At 41.7% G+C, this 22,723-nt stretch overlaps 1 protein-coding gene and 1 long non-coding RNA gene across 2 annotated transcripts in view; one reads left to right on the forward strand and one right to left on the reverse strand.

Annotated features, from left to right (window-relative positions):
• The first annotated feature begins 326 nt into the window (after positions 1-326).
• FERMT1 (FERM domain containing kindlin 1) lies at positions 327-22,282 on the forward strand. The gene is given in 19 exon segments (XM_040550500.1): positions 327-592; positions 4,056-4,228; positions 6,846-7,079; positions 8,572-8,718; positions 9,081-9,294; positions 10,256-10,358; positions 11,766-11,873; positions 12,794-12,925; positions 13,065-13,085; positions 13,087-13,115; positions 14,895-14,962; positions 14,965-15,018; positions 16,325-16,409; positions 16,411-16,429; positions 17,375-17,540; positions 17,543-17,595; positions 19,154-19,278; positions 21,161-21,302; positions 21,983-22,282. Coding segments are annotated over 18 exon segments (2,025 nt in total). The 5' UTR covers positions 327-592; positions 4,056-4,077; the 3' UTR covers positions 22,157-22,282.
• The window catches only part of LOC121066821, a 35,324-nt gene continuing 18,861 nt past the window's right edge, over positions 6,261-22,723 (reverse strand). Inside the window, exon 3 of the long non-coding RNA XR_005817979.1 lies at positions 6,261-6,628. This is a non-coding gene — a long non-coding RNA (uncharacterized LOC121066821). The remainder of the gene's footprint in view (positions 6,629-22,723) is intronic.

Genomic DNA, 22,723 nt, shown 5'->3' on the forward strand with positions numbered 1-22,723 from the left:
CTTTGCCAAGAACCCAAAGCACGGTGTCCAAAACCAGTCAGTGGAGCCCGGTTATGGCCATGGCTGCACGCCTATCATTTGTACTCTGCTGGCTGAGGTGCGAGGGGCTGAGGTGTGCGTTTGAGATGGTTTTCCTGGAGTTCTCAGGACACGAGCAAGCCCTCACCCTCACAGACAGCACCCCGGACCCGCGGTCCCCTCAGCCCGCGGGGTCCCCTCAGACACCACACGCCGACCCGCAGCCTCCTCAGCCAGCAGGGCAGGGCAGGGCGGTGCTCCCCGGCTCCTCCTCACCCTCCCGGCGGCGGGAGCGGAGCAAAGGCAGGGCAGGGCAGGGCAGGGCAGGGCAGGGCAAGGAAGCGAAGGGCAGAACAGAGCGCGGCTCTGCGCCCCCGGGCTGCTTGCCGCGGCAGAGGGCGGGAGCGGAGCGGCTCCCTCAGCAACACAGCCCCCGGGGCCCCGCTGCGGTGCGGGGTAGGGCCGGGCATTTCGCTCCTCCTCCTCCTCCCGTCCCCGAGCTGCCAGGCGGAGGCGAAGGGAGCAGGAACCGGGCGGGAGGCGAGGGACGGCCCGACTCGGAGCGAGCGAGTGAGTGAGGGGCGGCGGGGGCGCGCTGCGGGGCAGGCGCTGGGGCTGGGGGGACGCGGGGCCAGCACGCACGCTGCTGTCGTTATCCCTCCCGGTACTTCCTCACAGGCCCGAGCCCGCCGGCTGCTGGCAGGCAGGGGGGGCCCGCCCTGGTGCCGATTTATTCCTCCTCTCCTGGAAGGGGCCGCGAAGCTGCCTGCCCCAGAAACGCTCCGAGGCGTCGACATCCCGCGGCGAGCCTTTTCCTGCTGTAACACACTAACATCCTCCTCCATTCCCGTGCTAAGTTTGAAGCCGAGGGCTGTTTGGGCAGAGCACGACTGCTGCTTTCAGAGCTGCCTTGGCCACCAGGCTTTGCAGAACCCCCGACCAGAGGCACCTTTGGGACGCCCCGGTGCCAGGCCCCACAGCGCCTGCGCTCCCCCAGCAGATCCACGCTTGGCCTGAGGGTTTTAAGATGTGCAGCGCGCCCTGACAGCTTGTTTTTTTGGTTTTAATGCACAACAGTTAGTTGTCCTTGTTGAGTGGCTTGCCTCTTTTTCAAGACGAGGCGTTGTTTGTGCTGTGCCCTCTGAGAGGTTTACTGGTGGTGGTGTTTTATCACCAAACTGAAAGCTCTTGTTCTGAAGAGGAAGTGAGGAAGGGAGCAGCTTTGGGGAATGACCGAGTGCCAGAACTAGCTGCGCCACGCCATGGTTTTCCAAGCCCTGTCAGCCAGCCGTGTCGAAGAGAGCTTCGCCCACCCCTTGGGCTGCTCCTTTTCACCCATGTCAGCACAAGTGTTTGTACGCAGAATTGTATCCGGAAGGTAAACCAAATTTAAAAAGAAGAAGAGAAAAAACGTACCCAGATGGTTTTGCTGACATGAGGACAGATGAGATACTTTTAACATAATGATACCGATTTATGGTGAAGTGCAGACAAAAGTATAGTTTTGCTAGATTTCATACATGTGCTCTCAAAGTGAAATCGCATCGTTTTCATGCTTAGTCAACTATAGATTGTTATTTTTTTTTATGCTGTTATTGATGCTTAGGAGTGACTGGTGGCATTCTGACTTTCTTTTTGTTTTGCTGTGCATAAAGAGTAATAACAACTGACCTCTGCAAGTTGTACTGCCCTTGTACCGGCTCAGGAGTTGTGCCTCCTGGACACTGTGCCTTCAAGAGAGGCACAGCCTCCACAACCCCCTGGTCTAAAGCACATCCAAGTAAATCCATGTGGTGCACAGCAGCACAAATTCAAAATCCCAGCTCCATCCCTGAGGCAGTACAGCCGTAGTTTTTTCCAGTGTACAATACAATGTCTTTATTTACCAAGGAAAAACAGACTTTTTGGATAAGTACCAGCCCTTGTTAGTTGAGCAACTATTTGGTGAAAAGGTGTAGGCTGGCACATGCAAGAACATAGGAACAGCATTTGTTCCTCGGTGTAAATTGGCCTTTTGGAGTCCTCTGTGTTTTTTTTTTTGTTAGAGCTCTGTTGTAAGTTGTCACGATTTTAGACATTCAGATTACCAGCACTCTGAGAGCGAAACTCAGTGGTAAGGTGATTTTCCCCCTAAAGGGATGGTTTTGAGCTGGACAGATTGTTTCGTTCATGTTGTTCTTCATTTTTTTGGCCTCAATCGAATCTTTAACACACACACTTTCATTGCTTTTAAGTTTGGAATCATTCTTCCTTATTAGTAGACTGTCATTACCACCATACCTGTATTATCCCTTTGATACCCAATTTTATATCAATAGGGTTGACAACATGTGCGGCCCTGAACCAAAGGAGTTCAAGGAACCAAGTCTGCAACATTCTGAGAACAGCTTTTCAAAGAACTTGACTGAAATGGTTAGATGACATTATGGTGTACTCCATAATAAAAATACTGAATGATCTGTAATTTAACAAAATATCAGAAGTCTTCCTATTGAAATTCTTAAGCTGTAGGAAGTTAAGAAACACAAGTAACATTTGAAAGTTTGGGGAAGATTAAGCTGTAACCGGCTGGCTGTTGAGCCTCCTTGTGCCTCTGGAAGGGAACCTCTGACCATTGAACTGGGCTTTGCTCTCAAGTAGTATCTTTTGGCCCAAATCCCTCTTCTGTTATCTAATCGGTAACGTAAAGTTTCATAATTACATTAAATTTGGTGCATAGGTGGACTGAAAACTAGAAAACCCTGCTAGGCATGAGGTACTTAACCCCTAGTTTCATTTTATGTTCACATAACCTAATCTAGTCTGCTCTGTGGTCAGTCCTAGAAAGGGTCATAATCTGTTCTGTCATTCCTCACGTATGGGAATGGTCCTTGATTTTCTGTTTTGACATAACTTAGTATTTTTTTAAAAGACCTGCAAACGTCTGTCAACATTGAGTCATTTACAAACAATGTTAGAGGGGATATAACATAGTTATTTTTCATGTTCAAGCAGTCTGTGTACTGTGCCAAAGACCAGGGTCTCTGTGACTTGGGTTCTCAGATACTGCTGAAAGTCTGTAGTAAGTGGAAGTCATCCACTTCATTGCCTAAGCTTGCACTGCAAAGGTGAGTTTCTTAGGGTTTGGTTTGACCAGACACTGAGTGCTAATCTGGTGCCTTCTTTCACTGCTCAAATATCCCAAATCCTCCCTGCAGCATCAGTCACTGTATACCTACAGTGACTACCTACCTCCTACAGAGATACCTACCTCCTGCTTCAGTAATTCGCAGAACTCTACTGATCACAACCAGAGCTTCTACTTTGAGCATCCTCTCTAATTTGGTTTGGCACAATTGCTGTTTACCTGTCCTGGCAGGAGCCTGGTGGGATCTCAGGTGATTCACTGTGCCGAGACAGGATAGGTGCTTACATCCCTGGGCAAGCAGACAGTCAGCTGGAACTGCAGTTACGTGCCTCGATGTTGCTGGCAGAGAGACATTGCAGTTACTCGTCTCCCCCTTCACACCTACCCAAAGAAGTAAAACTGCTCTGGTTTTGGTCTCATGGGATCGAGCTAGCAGAACTCATCTGCCTTTTCCTGCAAGTATGAACTTCCATTTGCAGTGAAAATTACAATTATAAGTGTACGAGTCAAGGAAATTCTTCTGTTCACTGGATAGATTGCCAAAACAGATCCCACCCACAACTGCAGGCTTTATGGTGTCCTGACTGACAGATTAGCATTGCAGAGTGGGGAAACCTGGGTGAAACTGGGCTCACTCTACCCAACAGGAGACGCTTGAGTTAGGGAAAAAAAATACATCCAGAATAAAAAAAAACAAAGAAACAAAAAATCCCACATGCCTGTCTTGTAAAAGTAATCACAAGAACAGAGTCTAGTTCAGAGGTAACAAGATAACACATCAGAAGTCCTGCCAAGGCTGTTGTGAAGTCTTGGCAGCATGGATGTGTTTTGAGACTGGAGAGATGCATTGGTTTCAAAGTGTAGAGTAAAAAAATACATATATCCTTTTTGTTTGTATTTGTTTTCGCAGAGCTTACGCAGATCTTTGGAAAATGACTTCCTCAGGTGCATATGGGTCTAACTCCTGGGAGCTCTTGGTGTCAGTTGATCACCAGTATGAAGAGGAGCAAAAAGAATTTACACTACGGGTCACAGGCGACCTTCATATTGGAGGAGTGATGCTGAAATTAGTAGAACAGATCAGTGAGTAAAGACCTGTTTCATTTACACAGTGTTATTAAAATAATACATGCAGCTTTCCCTCCACAAAAAGAGGCTTCAGCACATTTTGAAATGGCACTGCCTCACTTATGTCTTAGAAACAGTACACCTAGCATGTAGGTGCTGCAGGCTCAGGATTGCTTTTCATGTGGATAGAACCCCGGTTTGTGATTAGAGCCCCTATACTATCATAATGCAAACAAAACTTTGTGGTTTTTTTTTCTTTCAGTTAGACAAATACAGTTGGACTAGACTAACTGTTCAGCTCCCATTTCAGATAGACTTTATAGGTGGCTAGTTTGAGGGCAATACAGGTAGCTGATACCTGATTTATCCATCTGTAGCCATCACAGAGGAAGGACTAGTTGTTACAAGTGCGTTTAGAAAGATAGTTTACTGTGCTATAGTAGCACCCTACCCAAAATCTGAGCCACGTTATCCATTTCATATATCCAGTAGGGAACAGCCGCTCAGAGCAGAGACTGGCTGAGTCAAAATTGTAAGGAGATGAAAGGTAAAATGTCCTGTGTACAGTCAGAGTACATCAGCCCTACAGGCAATCAGAGAATCAAAGTTTCTTTAACTCAAAGCCACCAAATGGAGCTGCCTCCCAAAATAATCATCTGTATTCTGACACTGCAGAATGCTAGATACAGACAAGGTAGTACAGTATTTGATTATTACACCAATGTCACAGGGTCCCATATGCAATGCATTCTTCAAGTGCTATTCTTTTTTTTTTCTGGAAATCTATACCTAGAAGTCTTCAATCACCAAATTCACACAGAAAGGAACACGTTTGCTAGACTAGACTCATCAAATGGGAATGCCACGAGCTTTGCGTTTCTACACACTGCTCTAGAAATATGAGATCTATGGCAACAAAAAACTATCCGTCAAAAAAGAACCTCCTTGAAACTTTAGTCTTTTTTACATGGCTTGACTTTTACAAACAAGAAAAGAAAACCTGAACTATAAGAAAACCCTTCAGCAAAATAGTCTTAAGAAATTTAAACTCAGCAACTTAAGAATTTCAGAGTTCTTACTGCCAGATGAAAGTTTTTGTTTTGAAACATGGGGTTTGACGGAAACAAAAGGGAGACACAAGATATTTTTTTCAAAAGTCTCCTATTCAATGGAAGGACATTTTTACACAAAAATCCTTTGTAATGGAAAAACTCTAGTTGGAGATAGTGATTTTATTAAGGTATCCCTTTCCCAGCGTTAGAGCAGGTAGGAAATCTGTGATGAAGAAAATCTAAAAAGCAAGATACGTTTCTATTGACTTCTCTGCTTACTTAAACACACGATTCAGCCAGCAAAGCAAGGTAGCCCGAGTTTCATTATGTCATGACGCTAACTTTTCACAGCATTTTTATAACTAGAAGAAGCTAGTGTACTCAATTAGTGCAAAAAGCTTTATATTTTAATATTTAAAGCAAATCTTTAACTAAGTGATTTGCACCAACACTTCTCTTGAGAGACAATTTTCCCAAGAAATTCCAAAACAGGACAGGGCTCTAGTGTGCTGTAGACACAGGGACGAACACTCTGCCTGGCGGAGCTGGTGAGGAGGAACAAGAAATGGCTCAGAACACTGAAACGACTTGACCAAGATCACACAAACTAGCTGATACTACACATTATTGGTATCTGGGAAGTCATTTAATTTTGGAATTCCCCACAGAATTGAAAGCAGCAATGTTTCGTATCCTTCCTTATGTGTGTACTCTTCAAGCTGAGCTAGTCAAGGTTTTACACCTTTCAGGTCAGGATACTTACTGCTCAAGAGTCATCAGACAAAAGACACTGCTCTCTTCCCTCCAAAATCATTTGCGTAGCACATGAACAAAGTCTTCCATCTGTTCTTGATTCAGCAAGCGCTTCTCTATCTGCATGTTTTCAAAGTACAGAATACCCATTTTTACTTCATCAAAACACAGGCAAGTCGAAATTAGTGAAACAAGACAGTCATCTCTTTGCAGGCTATCTTTTTTTCTGAGAAGCTTCTGTAGGCAACTCTTGTCAGTCCCTGGTCAGTCACACCAGCCTGCCCTTCTGCACAGACCATTAATGCATTACCTGTACCATATTCATTCTACCTCTGTTACAAGCTTCTACCTCTGTTGCAAGTTTCTGGATCCTGTGTGGTAGAGAAGGTCATCTTATTTGTTAGAGCTTGTTAACTCTTTCCTGATTGTTACAGGGCTTACTCCCAACTTAATTCTTTTCCTTGATTATATAAAGTATGTTGCCATCCTTGTTAGTCTAATGGTGCAGCCATAGAGAAGAGCTGAATTACCATGTCTTTCCTAGAACAGCCCTTGGCTGTGTGTCACCGAGACTTCAAGGACTTGGGAGATGTGCTTTCCCTGTGGATACCTGCGAGATAAAGGCAATGTGACAATCATCGTCTCGGTTAACATAGTTAAATCCCAGCAACTGTCACAAGTATTCAGCAGATGGGGTCTAGATCTGAGGAACTGTAGTCACTATGTTAATGCAAATAAATTCTATGTGCAGAAAGCTGTTTCCAAAGCTGATTTTTTAGTATATTTGCTACATAACGTATTAATAGCCATTTTGTATTTTTTTCTAGAAATGCCCCAAGATTGGTCAGACTATGCTCTTTGGTGGGAGCAAAAAAAATGCTGGCTTCTGAAAACCCACTGGACTCTTGATAAATGTGGGGTGCAGGCAGATGCTAAGCTGCTCTTTACTACTCAGCACAAAATGCTGCGGCTTCGCTTGCCAAACATGAAGACCGTGAGACTGAAAGTCAGCTTTTCTTCTGTGGTGTTCAAAGCTGTCAGTGACATCTGCAAAATCCTCAGTAAGTAAAGCTAAATCCCCTCTGGCAGCTACATTGGAGCATTTTATTAGGTGACTTTGTTTTGATGTGAAGTCCTTACTCCCCATTTAGCTCAAGGAGAAATTTGATTGAGTTGACCTGGGATGAAAAGACGAAGATATTTTTTTGCTGTTGTTTTTAGTATCCAGTGCATGTCAGTGTTTCTCAGTCATTGTGATAATTCTGATGAAGATAGTGTCAGTAATGCTTTCCATGAGCCGCAGGGGGACTGGATAATCAAAGCCCTTTTGATGGTTTTGTAGGGATGCCTGGACTGAGTCCAGCTTATTTTATGCCACTAAGAGCTCGAGCTTATCAATCTCCTACACCAGCCTTCAGCATGGGCAACTGATGCCCATGGTGCCAACTGATTTATCATCTACCTGCACCAACATCAGTAAGATGACATTCAACTTGGTGAATTGGTTATATGTATTTACTTTAGAAGGAGCGTGTTTGAGTGTTCAGAACTGTCATAAACCTCTTCAGGTCAGGGCATACCCGGCTGCCCCTTACAAGCCCATGAATGTGTTGCAGCTCTTTCCCAGGATGGAGCACCTAAGCAGAAATGAGGTTTTGCAGCATGCCAGACCTGTGTGCCCGTGATCAATAGGAATAAGTTGAGTCTGCAAGGAGTCTTCAGAGCCTTTTCATTTTAGGGCACACCTAATACTCATTTGCCTTTAGATCTTCAAAGCTTAGCCCATCAACACATTCATCTTCAGAAGGAATTTCAAGATATACTGACCACAATGTAGCTTTCAATTTCATCCTTTAGCAGTGGATTGTGGAAAGGACAGTATGTCTTGATTACATTTAATAGCTCTGATAAAAATAATGCCATAATTGTTCAACTGACATTTGGTTGAACTAAATAGTTCTACTTTCAGATTCTGTTAGTACAAGGACCCTGTAACTTTTCTCATGAGTGAACAGCATCAGAAATGTCTTTGCTTGCTCCAAGATACAAATATTTTGCAGATTTTTCTGATTTGCAATAGACATAGATGTCTGAATCAGTAGTGCAGTAGTGAACAGCGTATCGCCAAGACAGAATCTTTTAGGGGAAATACAAAATTCTTAACTGAAAAATAAAAGGCATGAACTTCAAATACAGTGGTTCCATTTCCGTTCTTGCTTATGAATAAGTCAGACATTTCATTGAGATTATTACACTCAAAGGTGATTGCATAGCCCTTAGGAAGAATTTTTCCCATTCTAAAATGCAATGATGGTTGCTACAAAAGAGGCTTAAATTGTGGCAAAACTCACTCTCACAGCCCAAAGTCTTTTGCCTTGTTATCAAATGACTGGATTTTCCGTGGGTACTCCTTTTGAATTGCTAAAAATAAGGTTCAGACTGCAACATGGAGCTTCCCCAAATGCTGTTACCAATCATGGGTGTTTTTTTTGGATGTAATCTTGTAAGTTTCAAATGTTTCATCTTACTTTACTTCCCAAATTGCCATTGTAGATATCAGACGGTCAGAAGAACTCTCTTTGCTGAAGCAGTCAGAAGATACAATTAGAAAGAAGAAGAAAAAAGACAAGAACAACAAAGAACCTGTTACAGAAGATATTTTAAACTTGTGCAACTCTCCAGCGAGTTCTGGATTATCAGGTAATGAAAAACTAGAATGACTTTATTCTTCTAAATGAAAGTCAAAAAGAGGAAGAAATTCTTCATTATGCAACTAAAAACAAGGAGAACAGTTTAATGTAGGATGGTAGAGACACAGCTGAGTTGAAATTAGTAGCTTCAAGAAGTTACTGAAATCCCCAATACATCAATATTTTCTGTTGTTTTTAAATGTTTTCCTTTCCATCGTTGTGTGAAAGGCCATACCAGAAAAGAGGTGATCAGCTGTGGCCCTGCACAAAGGATGTGCTGCAGCTCTTTGAAAATGTAAATGGAAAGTGGTAAACCACCCAAGTCTGAAGGCAGTCTTCTGTGGAATAAGACTTTACTGTTTTAACTTGCAGCAAGTCCAGGTTTATATAGTAAAACCATGACGCCCACGTATGATCCCATCAGTGGGACACCAGCTTCTTCTACGGTCACTTGGTTCAGTGACAGTCCCTTGACTGAGCAGAACTGCAACGTCCTTGCCTTCAGTCATCCCATCTGTTCTCCAGAAACACTAGCGGAGATGTACCAGCCTCGGACATTAGCTGACAAAGCTAGACTCAATGCAGGGTAAGAAGTCTCTCTGAGTTCTTCATAAGCTGGCTGAACAGGGGTGGCATTAATCCAGCTTTTTAAGTGCAGACCAGAACTTGAAAACAAAACCGTGATAAATGGATATACTGATACTTATAAACATGCTTTGATCTAGGTGTGGTTTTTTTTGAAATACTTAGACTCTTTTTGATGTTTTTTCTTTTTTTCAGCACTCTTGGTTAGACCATTGGTTTTGAAGTGATGAATGATGTAATTGTGCAGGCTCTGGACTAAATTCTGTTGTTAGATGAAGGCAGATCCAGTGAAGTGCGTAGCACTGTGGGCACAGCTAAAGGACAGTTTGGATAGCAAACTGAATTATGCACAAACAAGTTTTTTGATCCCGAGTTCCTGAATTATGCACAAACAAGTGTTACTTATTGAACACTACAGAAGAATACAGAACACTAGGGGTTTAGTGATGAAGGCATTTAAGAGGATCGTCCCTAGGACTGAAATACAGACTGCCGTCTTTCAGGTCTATGGAGCATTTAACAGTAACTTTACCATTGTCATTGAATTTCCCTAAAAGACAAAAGTAGCTGGAATTATAAAACAACAAATACTGAAGTGAAAAGCAAGAGCTCTAAAGATACATGGGAAGTTAAATTAACATCCATTTCTGGAGAGCAATTAGAAAGAATCTTGCTAGCATAGGTCACCCTGTAGCTATTTACTGCTCAGTTTCTGTCTTCTATTCCTGATGTTTTGAGTAGTGCTGGAGAACAAAAACTGAGAGATTTTAGGTACTGTGTTTGTACAGTGAAAACTGGAAATCCATTTGAATGTTCCACTTTCTCAAATTATGTGAATTTTTCCCAGACTTGCAGGAAATAGAGCTGTTCATCCCCATTTCCGTTTCATGATTACATTAGAGCACTGCAGATGTGATAGCTTGTCCTGTACAAATGATTTTGTGGGTTGTTTTCTTCTGCAGCTGGCTAGATTCATCCCGATCACTTATGGAACAAGGCATTCTGGAGGATGATCAGCTTCTTCTACGCTTTAAATATTACACTTTCTTTGATTTGAATCCAAAAGTAAGAGCTTTGTTTTTATTGTTGTTCATTGTCTGACTGCTTTCATGTCAAGGATCTTTTGTATAAGGATACTGAATTTTATCTAGGATTTGTTACAGGCCCTTCAGAGATCAAATTCTAATTCTTCCCCATAGCTAAGACTGCACTTTTCCCCTCTGGATGTTGAATCACCATTCCTTACCTGAGATAAGATCTTAAGTAAAAAGATGAGATCTGAAGAGCACCAGAAACAGTATCCAGATATCCAGAGGGGGTAGTTCACTTTCTGCTTCACTTTTAACATGAAAAACTAAGCAGAAAAGTAAATCAACAGTATCCTAAATGATGTAAAGGTATAAGCCCTATTTTTGAAAATAGACTTAAAAGTGGTATTTATGTTTCACTGCCATTCACTGAATATTCAGCTTTTCTGGGCTCAAGCTCTCAGAAGCACTCAACAAAAGTGTTTGAGTCCTATTTGTAAACAAGACTGCATTTTCTGAAGTTGCCTCTTACTGGCCTTTATTTTCACTAAGTCAGTCACTGTGGTTTTGTTAGGCCTGGGTTTTTAAGGCCTGGGTGGTACATTTAGAGAAATTAAAGCATGACCACTGACCAGTATAAATCAACAAGAGTTTAAATGTCAAATGGATTTGGCCTTCACATTGTTATTTGCTCTAAATCTGTTTCATTTCAGGCATCTCAGATAAACAGAAAGGCATTTTCTTGTTCAGGTGGCATGTTATGGGTGAAATGCCTTCCCCACTAAAGATCAAATAGGAGCCTCAAATTCAGCAGCCCAGACATTTCCATTCTTTGCCCTAGCCATGAAATAACCCAAGATAGCAGTAAGCTATTTAAGTAGCCTTTGAAAGAGAGAGGTCACACTCCCATCAGCCACCTTCTGCCAGCTCTGAAGCATGATTATCTATGAGTCACTTCAGCTTATTAACCAAACAGAGAGTGAAACCCAATCCATATGCAAAAAATGGAAATTGAATTAATGCATTTTACAGCTGGATCTGACAAATGTCAAGCCAGTGAAAGACTGGAGCTGGAACCAAAGAAGCCAAAAGCAAAAAGAATTTCTGTCTTCTGTTAATTTCACTCGCAGTGTGATTTCACATTTGGTCTAAGCCAGTCCAAAACCTATTACCACAAAAAGGGATGTCTTAATCTTCCCTTCTGCTTCAGCCACGGAGTCCTGCTTAATTTTCTGTTGGATCAGCAAGTCACTCTGAGCCTACGTACAACCATGTGAGCTAGTACAAGAGAGGGACAGGAACAGACGGCAGGGCAGAAGTGGGGGAAGGAAGGAAACAACCTTTATGGCTTCAGCCCGATGCTAGATCAGTTGTAGCTGATCATGAATCTGTATCCTGTTCAATCTGTATCGTTACTGACCAGTGCTGTTCTTTTTTGCTACAGTATGACGCAGTGCGGATAAACCAAATATATGAGCAAGCCCGCTGGGCTATCCTGTTAGAAGAAGTTGACTGCACAGAGGAAGAAATGCTGATCTTTGCTGCACTACAGGCATGTACTTGATCTTGATCCAAGCTGCAAAACCTGTTTTCTCGAGGCAGGCACAAGCTAGGACAGGACTTCAACAGAGCCCAGGCCAATAGCTCTCTGGGGGCTGGGGATCTACTATTGGGGTGAGAAACAATAAGAACATCCAACTAAAATTCAATAGCAGCATGCCGTATTCAAACTGAATAATTATACACTTTATGGAACCATTTACTAACACTACCAGGATGTAGTACGTGGGATATCACTTGGATACCAGTCTGTTCTGAAGGGTTTACTACGAAGTGTTGCTTTTCATGCCAGCTACCACCCTTTCATGTGTTCTTCCTGAAAGTCTAATACATAAATACATATGTTCACAATAGACAAAAAACAAAACAAACCACACAACTGTATAACAATGTGAAGATAGAGACACTATGGAGTACGTATAAATTTAACGTGATTTGCTGTGGCCTAGTCCCTGACTGTGGGTAGTAAGGCACAAATGTTTATTATTAATAAATCCCTTCCTTCTAAATGTAAATGGAGCTGCCAAAAAGTCACAGCCTGCCACGACCAACGCCAGAGACCTTGCCAAGTTTCCACCTAGTACGGATGGCACTTAGAGGTCACGGCACTAGGATGTTAACGTTAGCAGAGTCAGTCTCACGGAACACAGAACAGGATGATTAGAGTGAAGGAATATAAATCCTGGCAATTGAAATGGGAAACTTCTGTCAGTAACTGCACTGGAAATCCTACTGGGCTCACCAGTTTCCCTCTAAGAGGTGCCATGTTGCAGAACTTTACATAGTTGGCCAAGACCCAGAAGACAAATAGCCTGTTTTCATATATTGTCATTATATGTTGCTAATTGGCATTTGACTCATATTTCAAGTACATTTGACCATTCAAATCTGATTCTTGATGATTTATTTTAGTACCATGTAAGCAAGTTATCATCATCATCAGAGACACAAAATTTCACTGGTGAATCAGAAGTAGATGAAATAGAAGCTGCGCTTTCTAATCTGGAAGTGGCACTGGAAGGGGGAAAGACAAGTAACATTTTGGTACGTTCTTTTGCATCCCACAAGTGCTTTTGCTATGTCAAATGTATTGACTGTGATGAGCCTACCTGATTTCTTACCAGAGTTAACAGACAATTACAAAGTGTATTGTACTAAAATTATTCCTGATTGTTCCTGATAGGAGGACATCACAGACATCCCGAAAACTTGCTGATTATCTCAGGCTAGTTAGGTGAGTTACTAAAGCTAATAATAAAACATACGAAACAAAAAGCTTACCATAAAAGAGATCCCTTAAGTTTTGCATTCTAATATAACAGTAGATCCTGAGGTTGTAAATGAACAAATACACCAGACAGATCTAACTAGCCTAATATCATCCTTTTCAAATCTCTCTCTGTTACTGCTTCTGAGCCAGATTCTCAGCACATCTTTCTAGCTTCTGAGGAGCTAGGGCAGCCATATCTGTGCTTGTTAAAAGTCCAGGCTCTTTATATTTCTCTGTGATTTCCTAGTGCTCATCGGTCATCGTTCCTAAGTAAGAGAGTTTACAATTTTGTTTTCAGTCATATTTTACTGTGATTCATTTTTGCCAATGAAAAACAAGAAAAAACATTTCAGCTCCCCCTGTGAAGGATTTCTGAAAGCAACCTTGGGTATTTTTTCAAACAAGTTGTCCCTTTCTCACCAAATGTGGAGTCTGTTTTTCTAATATCAAAATGAGTTTCAAGTTGAAGTAAAAGTATAGTAAACCAGCTCAGTAATACCTCACCTAAATAAGTTAACTGAGGAAAGTATAGTTCTGTGATCCAATTATAGTATCCCGATTTAAGGGTTATTTAAACGATTGCACTCATCTCAAGTCTACAGTGTTTTTCATCGCAAAGCAGTCTTGAGGTTTTAGAAGGATAAAAGGTATCTATTGCATGAATATTTATTAGATTCATTCTGTTAACAAGTCGTGTATAGTCAGCAAACTTAAAATTGCACTGGAAAATTGTTAACTATGGTTAACTGTTAAGAATTATTAATTTCCTATTAAGAAATTGTTTGACATGCAAATTACTAAGGTGGCTTATGATGAAAGGGAATTTAAGCCTTTTAAGGTCCATCAGTTACTTGCCTCTAACAATGGATTGTTTATTTTTCCCCAGTAGCTGAGCAGTTTGCTTTAAAAGCATTCAGCAGTTATTTTTCATCATTAAACATTTCCTAGAGACATAGTAAATCACTTACTAAACCTAACACATTGTAGAAATTTGGTAAGTTGTAAAATATTTCTTTAAAAGAACAGCATTTTCTTACTAAAATTATTGGCCTCATTAGAAACCTAAATGCAGAGCTCTGCATGACATACTGCTGGCTCTATTTATCAGTGAGCTTTTATTCAAAAGTATTCACAGTGTGCACCACATAGCACACTAGTAAATACTGCTTTCAGGTGGGTGATAAGACTGTGGAGAACTACAATATTATTTCAAAAAAAAAAGAATGATTAGAAGCTTTCAAAGAAGTTTTCATTAACTTTTTGGATATGAAAGTATTTTCTAGTCTAAGAAATCTAATAGTCCCTTATTCTTGAAGATTTTTTTTGCCTGTATTGGAAAATTGAAAGCTAAAATAGTTAGCAGTTTTGAAAATCAAAGTTATTTTTGGAATTTAAACATAAAAATCATAATTTTCTGGAAAGGACTAAACTAGGATTTCTAGAAAAGCTTGGAGAAGGCAGGAGGGGGTAGTAAAGCGCTGTTTTTCAGCTAGCTGTGTAATCTTTGCATCATCACCTTAGATTTAAAGGAAAGTACTACATAGACAGTAGAATTCTTTTTTAACTGTACCGATAATCTTCGTAGGTAGTTGTGAAGTTATTTCTCTACTAAATCAGTGCTAACACTTCTCGTTTTCTCTCCTGAAATACACTGAATCTTTGTGAGTCTTTGTTGCATTTTTGCGTGACTTAGCACTTTGTACATTTCAGTGGCAACAAATGTGATTGCTTTTTTTCTTTCAGGCCCAGGAAGCTGTCAATCAAATCTATCAAGCCATACTGGTTTGTTTTTAAAGATACTTCTGTATCTTATTTAAAAACACAGAATCTGCACAGGGAGAACCGATTGAGAAACTAAACCTAAAAGGTAGGATTTTTTTCCTTTCTTTCCTTCCTCTGTTGTACTCATTAAATGAATAAATCAAGAAATCCCTGCGAGGTGCAAGAAGGCAAGCACAGTAGTATTTAGTCCTGAAACTACTTTTTCAGTTACTGATACTCCTAAGCAGGCAGACTGCATCTGCAGAAGAAGCCTAAACAGAAAGGATTCAATAGCTTAGCCCAAATCAAGATTATCTGGACCCAGCTTGTAAAATGGCGTGTACCCCAGAGTTCACTTGAAGACGAGTCAGAGGGAATGGGATCTCTGTGGGATCCTTCTCCTGCAAATGTTTTTACTCTCTGCTAAGTGGCAGTACTCACCTCTGGCCTTGGTAAACGCACATTGGTGGCGGAGGATTATGGACGATGCAATGGGCAAGAATGCTGTAGGCTGTACCTAGATACTGCTGTGCAGGGTCACCTCCAAGACCTTCTCTAGGCCTTGTTTGTTTCACGCATGGGGATTTCCATAGCTGCAACCAGCTTTAGGTGCTTCTGGAGGAGAAACACAGGGCAGACGCCAGCATTATATATAGCCTCCATCTACATCTACTTCTGCAGGGACATCATATGTTCAGCATCAGGGAACCAGTGATGCCCAGGATTCATCCTAGAGAAACCTTTGAAATAGAAAGAAGATTGACCCCTGTGAACAAATGGCTCTGCATACCAATCTGCACATCCTCAGTAGGTCAGATAAATGCATGGTAAAACTAGCCAGGGTGACTGGAACCTCACCGAGTAGCCCACGGCCTCGGTGTTCCTTGACACCAAGGGAACTGTAGGCTTTCCTGACTCCAGCTGAATCCAGAAGGCCTAACATAGCACCATCAACACTAAATGCCAGGTCCTCAGAGTTCTCTGGAATCCCTGAACTGGCCTGCTCTGTTGTAGACGTTACCTCTGTCCCATTTTCAGTACTAAGTTGCTTCTGAGAATATAGTCCAGGCTTTCAAGTCACTTCGGGTAAAATTTCCAAAATGTGCCTATCTATCTCATCCTCCATTTAAGTGTTGAGCATTTCCTAAGATCAGGCTGAGGTTTTGAGAGCGTCGCATCTTTTCTCTTCCATACTGAATAACACTCTGAGGTCAGAGCGTTCATCACCCTGGCAAGCCAGTCAGGCAGTGAACTAGAACAAAATGCTTTCATTAGGCCTGACTTTTCAAAGTCTTGGCCCTTGATCTCAAAACAAAACAACCATTAAATACTCCTTTTCGTATTAATCAGTACTTAAAGTGAGCGATGTCCTAATTAATAAATCCATTTCTTTCTGATTCTCTGTGATTTAGGATGTGAAGTTGTACCAGATGTAAATGTTGCAGCAAAGAAGTTTGGAATCAAATTATTAATTCCTGTTGCTGATGGCTGAATGAACTATATTTAAATGTGATAATGTGAGTAATGAGACAAGGGAAAGTTTCTATTCCCAATTTATAGCAGATTGTCTAGAAGAATCATTGTCCTGCTCTAGAATTTGTATAGAAAATAAGGGATGCTCCAGAGAGTTTAGACTACGTGTTTAGTAGAATTTAAGAATGATGTGAAGGGGGTCTAACAAATATTTAATGGCTTAGGGGACAAAATAACATTAATTCTATCTTTATGATCAGCTTCCAAGCATAGCTGCTGTAAAGAACAAAAGAACATACTATCACAAATGTCAAAAGAAATTGCATAATTTTTCTCAGTGTTTCAGAAGATTGGGATTTTTTCTCTTCCTTTTTCTTAATTAGAACTTTTCATTCAGATGAGAGTAGTGCAATAGGGATCTTCCATTTGTTTTCAATTTCAATTTATTTTGTTTGTGTTGAAATGTATCAATCCAAATTGTGTAAAAAACTTTGTCAGGTGGGAAGTAGTCATGCCATAAAATTTCCATCAAATCTATTCCAAAATACTGGATTTCTTTCTGTGAACTAGTAACTTCACGCATCAGACCATTTTCCTGAAATACTCAATTGGATAAAATACTGATTTTTTTTTCTATTACCTGCAGCAGTGATAGCATATAGCAGCTGATGTCGTGGTAGCTGTAGACACACCAAACTCAGCTTTACACGGTGCATTCTTTAGTATGTTATAAGACAGCATGTTTTTAGAGGAATAACACCATTTTCAAGATAATGGCTTTCAAACATTAAAACCTAACTGGCAGGCAGATTCTGTAGATGGAACTAGCCCGGCCAGGGAAGAATAGTAGTGCTATCGTAACTACACATCCACACAAATTAAGCAGAGTAACTCCAGAGTGGTTTTATTGCGCAGTGAAAGATGGGTGAGCAGTAGCAATCTTCATATACGGTTTGTCCACAAATATCCAACAATTGTATTTGTTGCAGGAGAATCAATATGCTCGGTGGATGGCTGCTTGTGTTCTGGCCTCAAAAGGCAAAACAATGGCTGATAGCTCTTACCATCCTGAGGTCCACAAGATCCTTTCATTTCTAAAGATGAAGAACTGGACTATGTCACCCCAGGCTGTCTCTGATCCGGAAAACATAGATATGAACCAGAATGCTTCGTCTCATTACGTTACACAAAAAAATACAAGTCCAAGCAGGTATCCTGAGCGTGGCTTTGTGGTTGGGGATGGGTGGTTCCAAAGACCGGGCAGACGATTGCTTAGGGAGGAGACAGGATCCAAGCAGCATTTGGAAACCATGGAGGTATTCCTGGCCATACACTAGAATCACCTTGCAATACTCATTTGTCCCTTAAATATTTAGCAAGAGGCCTTTTAATTAAACTGAACACAGGGACACATCTCTCAGCACTTCTTCCAATACCCCTACATCCCACACTACCTCCTAAGTCACTCGTGTTCTCTTCCTGATGGTGCTGTCCCTCAAAGTCTCTTCAGTGAGCATGGAAGGTTTTTAAGGAAGGGAAGGTTCTGCCCACATCTTAAACAATGTTTTCCTGCCCCCCTGGCCTGGGTACCCCTTCGTCCTCTCTACTAATTCTTTGTCCTTTGATTCAAAAGAGTTCAGCCCACCTGTACTCAGGATACAGTCTGCAGGACAAAGTAATAGGGTCCATGCCTCTCAGCATCTCCCCTATATCCCATCTCCTTGTCAGAAGCCACCGATTCAAATGGGCTTGCTGCAGATTTCATAGCCTGCTTTCAGGACTGAATAAATGACTCTATAGCTAGAGCATCTATCTAAGGAAGGGGAACTTTTGTTGCTGTAAAACATTTGTATCCAGCCTGTGCATGGTAACCCAGAGTGCTTGTGGGATGCCTGAACAAGTAGCAAGTGTAGGTAATCAGCAAGGAACCCTGAGGGATTTTGCTGAGCTCATTCCCTCCCTCACAGCACTTCAGTTGTGAGAGTGCTCTGCCCACCTGGAGGACAGCGGGAGCCCATTTTCCCTGTGTGTGCAGCGTGTTTAGCACTCCAGCAGGATTGTTTTCCAGATGCTCAGCTCCAGCTCAACTGCAGCCGATGGAGTCTGCCCAAAACAAGCACAGTCAGGCCCTGCTTTGCCAAAGGAGGAAGGAAAGATGAGAACCAAGAACAAACTGGCTAAAAGAATTCTGGCCTGGGGGTGGGGCAGGTTCTGAATGAGAACAGACTGTTGCTACAGGGTAGCTGGATTTGGAGCATTTTTACAATGAATGCGCAATTCAGAGCTTCCACTTCTCCTGCTGCCTTGGCCAACAGTGAGCCAAGGACCAGATTTCGCTGGTAACACTAGCTAGGTGCAGCAGTCTGGCTTGGCAGTACCACAGCAGCCGAATCAAGGGGTCAAGGGAAGTCCTTGCCCCAGTAATAAATACCTCACACTTCTGGAGACATGGCTGAGGGGATTGGAAAGGGACAGAAAATCCCCATTTCCCAGCAAGCTCCTGATACAGAATGGGCCTGTGGGCAGCAAGCAGGGACAAGATCGTTTTATGGCATGCTGGAGCTTGACCCAGTGCAGCACAAACACAAACAGTGAGACCTTCCTGCGCTGTTCTGCCCTCGTAGCTCAGGATCTGTCCCCAGGTGCTCGCTCTCTCCGATACAGTATCTGAACATGGCATCACACCTAAGGCTGTTTGATTTAGTGAAAGCAGGGATGTTTTTGTTCTCCAGTCAACTGCAATCTTTCTCTCTTCCTGTGTTTCCCAGTTGGCTGCTCGTATTCTGGAAGCTCACCAAAATGTGTCCCAGATGTCCCTAGTGGAGGCCAAGCTGCGTTTTATTCAGGCATGGCAGTCCCTTCCTGAGTTTGGCTTGTCCTACTACATTGTAAGGTAATCGCACTGCTATGGCAATGTCAAGCTGCCCTAACATGTTCATGGTCAGTGATTTTCAGGAAGTTCTTTGATTCCTTGTTCTGGAAACATTCTCTTAGTACTTTTTCCCCTACAGACCTTTTTTAATTGTAGTAACTTCCATGCTGCTGCTTTTTCTGTAGCAGTAGCACTCAGTAGCTCCATTCCTGGAGTGAGACTCCATTATGTCTGCTTTCATACAAATCTGTTGGGCTTTGGCTGAAATAATCTATCAGCAGGATTAAACCCTTCTTGACATGAACTCACTAAAATGTAAAAGAAAATGCAAATCTTACTGGTGTTCTCAGGTTTGCAATATGTTCATTCACTCCCACTCTTCCTCATTAGAATATAGCATGCTTTTTGCTGAGCGTAATGTCTTTGGCATTTCATTAAGAAAACAGTGAACACGATCCCTCTTTTAGGTTAAGAGCAGTCAGCACAAGAAAGGTCCTTCTGTGCTCACTGCAGTTTCCCTGGACATTTGTCTTGAATATGGCATGGCTCTGTAAGGCTACCTGACCTGCATCCTTTTCTCTCGACAAAACACCAAAAAAAAGAAGTACTTACACAACCACACTTGGAGTCACCCTCCTTAATTTGTTCTTTCCACCTCTTTCAGTGCTACTCAGGAATCATCTGCAGTATAAACTGAGTAAGTTGAAAACCATACTCTGGCACAGAGTCCAGCTGGCACAGAACAGCCCACATCCGTACCATTAAACTCTCTGATGTCCCCAAAGCTGGTAGTGCCATGCAAACTACCAGTATGGTGTTAGCTGGTAGTGAACACAGACCTAAGCTCTATGTTCCAGCTCCTGAGCCATCCCTGGGAGTTATTTGGGAGCGTGCTTCTTGGTTGGGTTGCACCCAGGACTCTGCCTGGGACTCTTCTAGCAGTTGAGCCAACCAGGTACTTGGGTTCGGTGCCCAGGAACGTTCCCTGTTGGTATTTAATTTACTAACGTAAAGAGGTTTGCCCCATCTGTCAACACTAATTCTGTCTAAAAAATAAAATAAACTGCATTTTATAGAATGGGCAAAATACCCTGTGGTGAATTTCTACAAACTAATGGGCAGTACCTCAAGGGGTTATTAAATAAGGTACCAGTTGTGGTCCAAGTCACATTGTCTCCCTCAGGGCCTGCTTAATCTAAGGCCAGAAGGCTCAAAAATAGAATCAAAATAATAGAAAATACAAACAGCAGTCAGAGGAGACTTTTTCCAACTTTTATGAGTGCAGATGAAGGTAGTTTCTTTACCTGAGTCATCTTTTCCCAGCTTTTTCCAGCTCAGAAATTTGTCTGCAAAAAGTTCTGATCATTTTGTATTTATTTTTCATCTCTAGTTAGAAGAAAGTTGAAATGTTGAAATGTTTTGTAATATGATTTCTACTCAGAAATGCGTATTTTGCTAACACTGAGTTGTTTTGATAAGTTAATGGCGGTACATAATATAAAATATTAAATATTTTGATATGCTTGTATCATTTAAGTGAAGATAAATGCAAGAACATGTTTCAGCATTATTGAAGTGAAGCAAGGAAAAATATTGTTGACGCTTTGCCAGTAAAAATATAATCAAATTCATGCATTTTGCAGAACAGTATTTTTTAACAGAAAACAATAAACTGGAAAGACTTCAGCCATCTTATATCTTATGCCATGATTCACCAGCCTACATCTTTGTTTTGTAACAAATACTGTCCTGAAGACAGGCCCAAGCTCTCCTCAGTCCCAGGCTGCTGTAAACTTTCCCACATTTTTTGCACTTTGGCAGGAAGGTTAATGAAATTTTTCTTTAGACAGAAATCATTGCAAACTAAGTCTGCTCAAGGGTTTGGTTGTGGTTTTTTTTTCAGGTTTAAAGGAAGCAAGAAGGATGATGTGCTCGGGGTGTCCTATAACAGGCTGATAAGAATAGATATAGCCACAGGAGACCCTATCACAACATGGAGGTTCTCCAACATGAAGCAGTGGAATGTGAACTGGGAAATACGCCAGGTAAAACTGGAACAGCTCTCTGCATTCAGACATTACATTTAAGACATGGGAGGATGCTTTCAGAACATCTTTTTAAACATCACAGTGAGAAGATTTTGAAAGTGTTGTAAAATACTAAAATAATCTTCTTTTTCTAACTTTTTTCTTAATGGGGTCTGTAGTCAAAGTTCGGAAAACTAAAAGATCTGCGGCTTATTCTTTGTAAGTTGCCCTTGATTTTGGTGGGATGAAATATAAAGAGTCAAAGGTAAATTTCACCCCATTATGTTACCGCTCTGTCCATAGAAATCTCATAGTACTCTCTCTGTATAGTCTAGCTCATGCAGCATCCTCTAAATTGCAGTGGCATAACTGGCTAAGTGCAAAGAGTCAGGACTGCCATTCCTGCTCTTCTGAGTGTTCTCAGTGCACCACTAGGAAAAAATCCAGTTAAAATCAGTTTTGTTGCCTGCCTAAACGGCCTTTGACCACAAGAGGGCCCTGATAGAGTAGAAAATTAAGAAACGAGCAGCCAAAGACCCTCAACATACGGCAGACCCGGAATTTTTTACAGTGCTTGGTTTGCAGAGAAAGTAAGTGTGATCCAGCTGTGCTCTCACATTTACTCTGTCTCCCAAACTCAGGTAGAAAAATGCTGCAGTTTATCTCCATTCCTGATCTTGCCACGTGTATTTTCTTAGGTTGCAATTGAATTTGATCAGAATGTGTCTATCGCCTTCACATGCCTGAGTGCAGACTGCAAAATCATCCACGAGTACATCGGGGGCTACATCTTCTTGTCAACCCGCTCCAAAGACCACAATGAAACACTGGATGAGGAACTGTTCCATAAACTAACTGGAGGTCAGGAATGAGGCAAACTCTTTCCCTTCTGCTGGCACAGATTAAGAGGACAAGGGATTATACAATAATCTTCATACCATAGTTATTGTATAATCTCTTTGTTTATTACTGACAAATAAATACACTATATGTGTCAATCCGTGTTGTAATGATTTGACTCTTTACAGTTTCTTTGTTAAATACTGAAGCCAAGATCACTGGATGGGATGTGGCAACTCCATCATCAACGCTAGAAATTAAGTTTGTTTTCCTTCAGTACAGCTAGAAGTTTTCAAATGAAGGGTGTCTAGCCACTTCTGAATCCAGTATTTACAGCTGCAACAATCCATTCAAACAGTCAGAACAAGTTACTTGAGGATATTATAAGCAAATTTTCTGCTCTGTTATAGCTGTGCAACTCCCACTGTTAAACAGGCCAGCATGTAACAGAACGAACACTAAATATGTTTTCAGAGTTCTACTACTTGTCTAACACTTGTGCTGTGAACAGAAAGCATTCCATCAGTGTTCTGAAGTCCTGCACACTGAGCTATCATAGCCCAAGTAGTGATTACACAATTGTTCAAAAATGTCACACT

The sequence above is a fragment of the Cygnus olor genome, chromosome 3 (genome assembly GCF_009769625.2).
Source record: "Cygnus olor isolate bCygOlo1 chromosome 3, bCygOlo1.pri.v2, whole genome shotgun sequence".
NCBI lineage: Eukaryota > Metazoa > Chordata > Aves > Anseriformes > Anatidae > Cygnus > Cygnus olor.